The sequence below is a fragment of the Sphaeroforma arctica genome (genome assembly GCF_001186125.1).
Source record: "Sphaeroforma arctica JP610 unplaced genomic scaffold supercont1.7248, whole genome shotgun sequence".
Classification (NCBI taxonomy): domain Eukaryota; class Ichthyosporea; order Ichthyophonida; genus Sphaeroforma; species Sphaeroforma arctica.
This window is the reverse complement of record NW_014033310.1, coordinates 1-1,281: the sequence shown is the minus strand read 5'-3', so window position 1 is coordinate 1,281 and position 1,281 is coordinate 1. Positions and strand designations below refer to the sequence as shown.

The following is a 1,281-nucleotide window of genomic DNA, read 5'->3' as shown; positions in this document are numbered from 1 at the left end:
TTCGAGTAGTTTATTTTAGATTCTTTAAATAGTTTATTACGGTCTTCTATTTGTTTATTATAGTGTTCTAGTTTTTTATTATAGTGTTCTAGTAGTTTATTATAGCGTTCTAGTAGTTTATTTTAGACTTCTACTAGTTTATTATAGTCTTTTGCATCTCCTGCTCCATGCCTTGTGCACACCAGGCCCTATGTTCCGTTGTATGGCCACCATGGTGTGTGCATACATTCCACCTCTTCAATCCACAGCGCGTGTACGTGTACGTGTGCGTGTGCGTTCTACTTGTGCTCATTTTATCTGCATGCGTACGTCTCTTCATTCCAAAGTGTGTGTACGTGTTCGTGTGCGTGTACGTGTTCGTGTGCGTGTACGTGTGCATGCCTTCTACTTGCCCCCTTCACTGACCGCTCGTGCAACCGTTGTCTGGCAGCAGCTGCGTGCTGAGGTGTGTGAGCCCAGGGGTGAGTCTGTGTCTGAGTCCAGTGACCTCTCCTGAATGGGTGTGCGTACACAGAAGAAGCTCGTGGCTCTGGTGCGTGGGCTGTGCGTGGCCGGTCGTCGCACCAGCGTGGGGCAGATGTCATGCATGCGCTGTTTGGTGTCAGTGTCAGTGTCAGTGTCAGTGTCTTGCTCGTACTTGCGGTCGTTTGCAGAGGTGTTGGCTCTGTCTTCATCCGTGTTATGGATGGTGTCATTGTTCGTGTCATCTCCGGTGTCATGGGTGTCAGTGTCATCTCCGGTGTCCTTGTTGGTGTCAGTGCCATTTGCGTGGTCGTCGTGCCTTCTCCTGCGGCGTGTGATGTTGCTGAAATAGATGCTTGCTTTATTCCCCGTCCGCTTGGCCGGTTTGTTGTTGGGTTTGTTGGGTTTCCTGCCAGATTTGATGTTCTTCGAGAGCATGGGGGTAGTTGACCCATCGTCGCCTGTGGTAGGGCCGTCCCACGTGTTTGAGGGGTGCGTGTTGTGTGTGAAACTATAACTGTTCAATGACCCATTGATATACTGTGCATAAGCCTCGGCCATTTCTGTGTCGCTGTCGGTGTGCACTGTACTGTTTCTATCAGTGAATGGCAGGCTGTGGCGTTTGTTACTTGGTGTATCGTCTATGCCATCCAGCATCACATACTCGCTACTGACCTTGCGTATGACCACCGGCGAGGACTCTGCTGTGTGTGTGTGCAGACCAGATGCCTCAGTAAGAGCAGAAAACAATAATAAAAATAAAAATAATAACAATAATACAATATATATATATATACGTACACACACACACACACACAC

The 1,281-nt window shown here is 48.2% G+C and overlaps 1 protein-coding gene across 1 annotated transcript; it reads right to left on the bottom strand.

Annotated features, from left to right (window-relative positions):
• Positions 1–384: 384 nt before the first annotated feature.
• SARC_16037 (hypothetical protein) lies at positions 385–1,250 on the bottom strand (the record flags this gene model as incomplete). The annotated part of the gene is made up of 1 exon (XM_014289848.1): positions 385–1,250. Exon 1 carries the CDS (start codon positions 1,117–1,119, stop codon positions 385–387), a length of 735 nt encoding a protein of 244 aa, XP_014145323.1. The 5' UTR covers positions 1,120–1,250.
• Between the last annotated feature and the right edge of the window lie 31 nt (positions 1,251–1,281).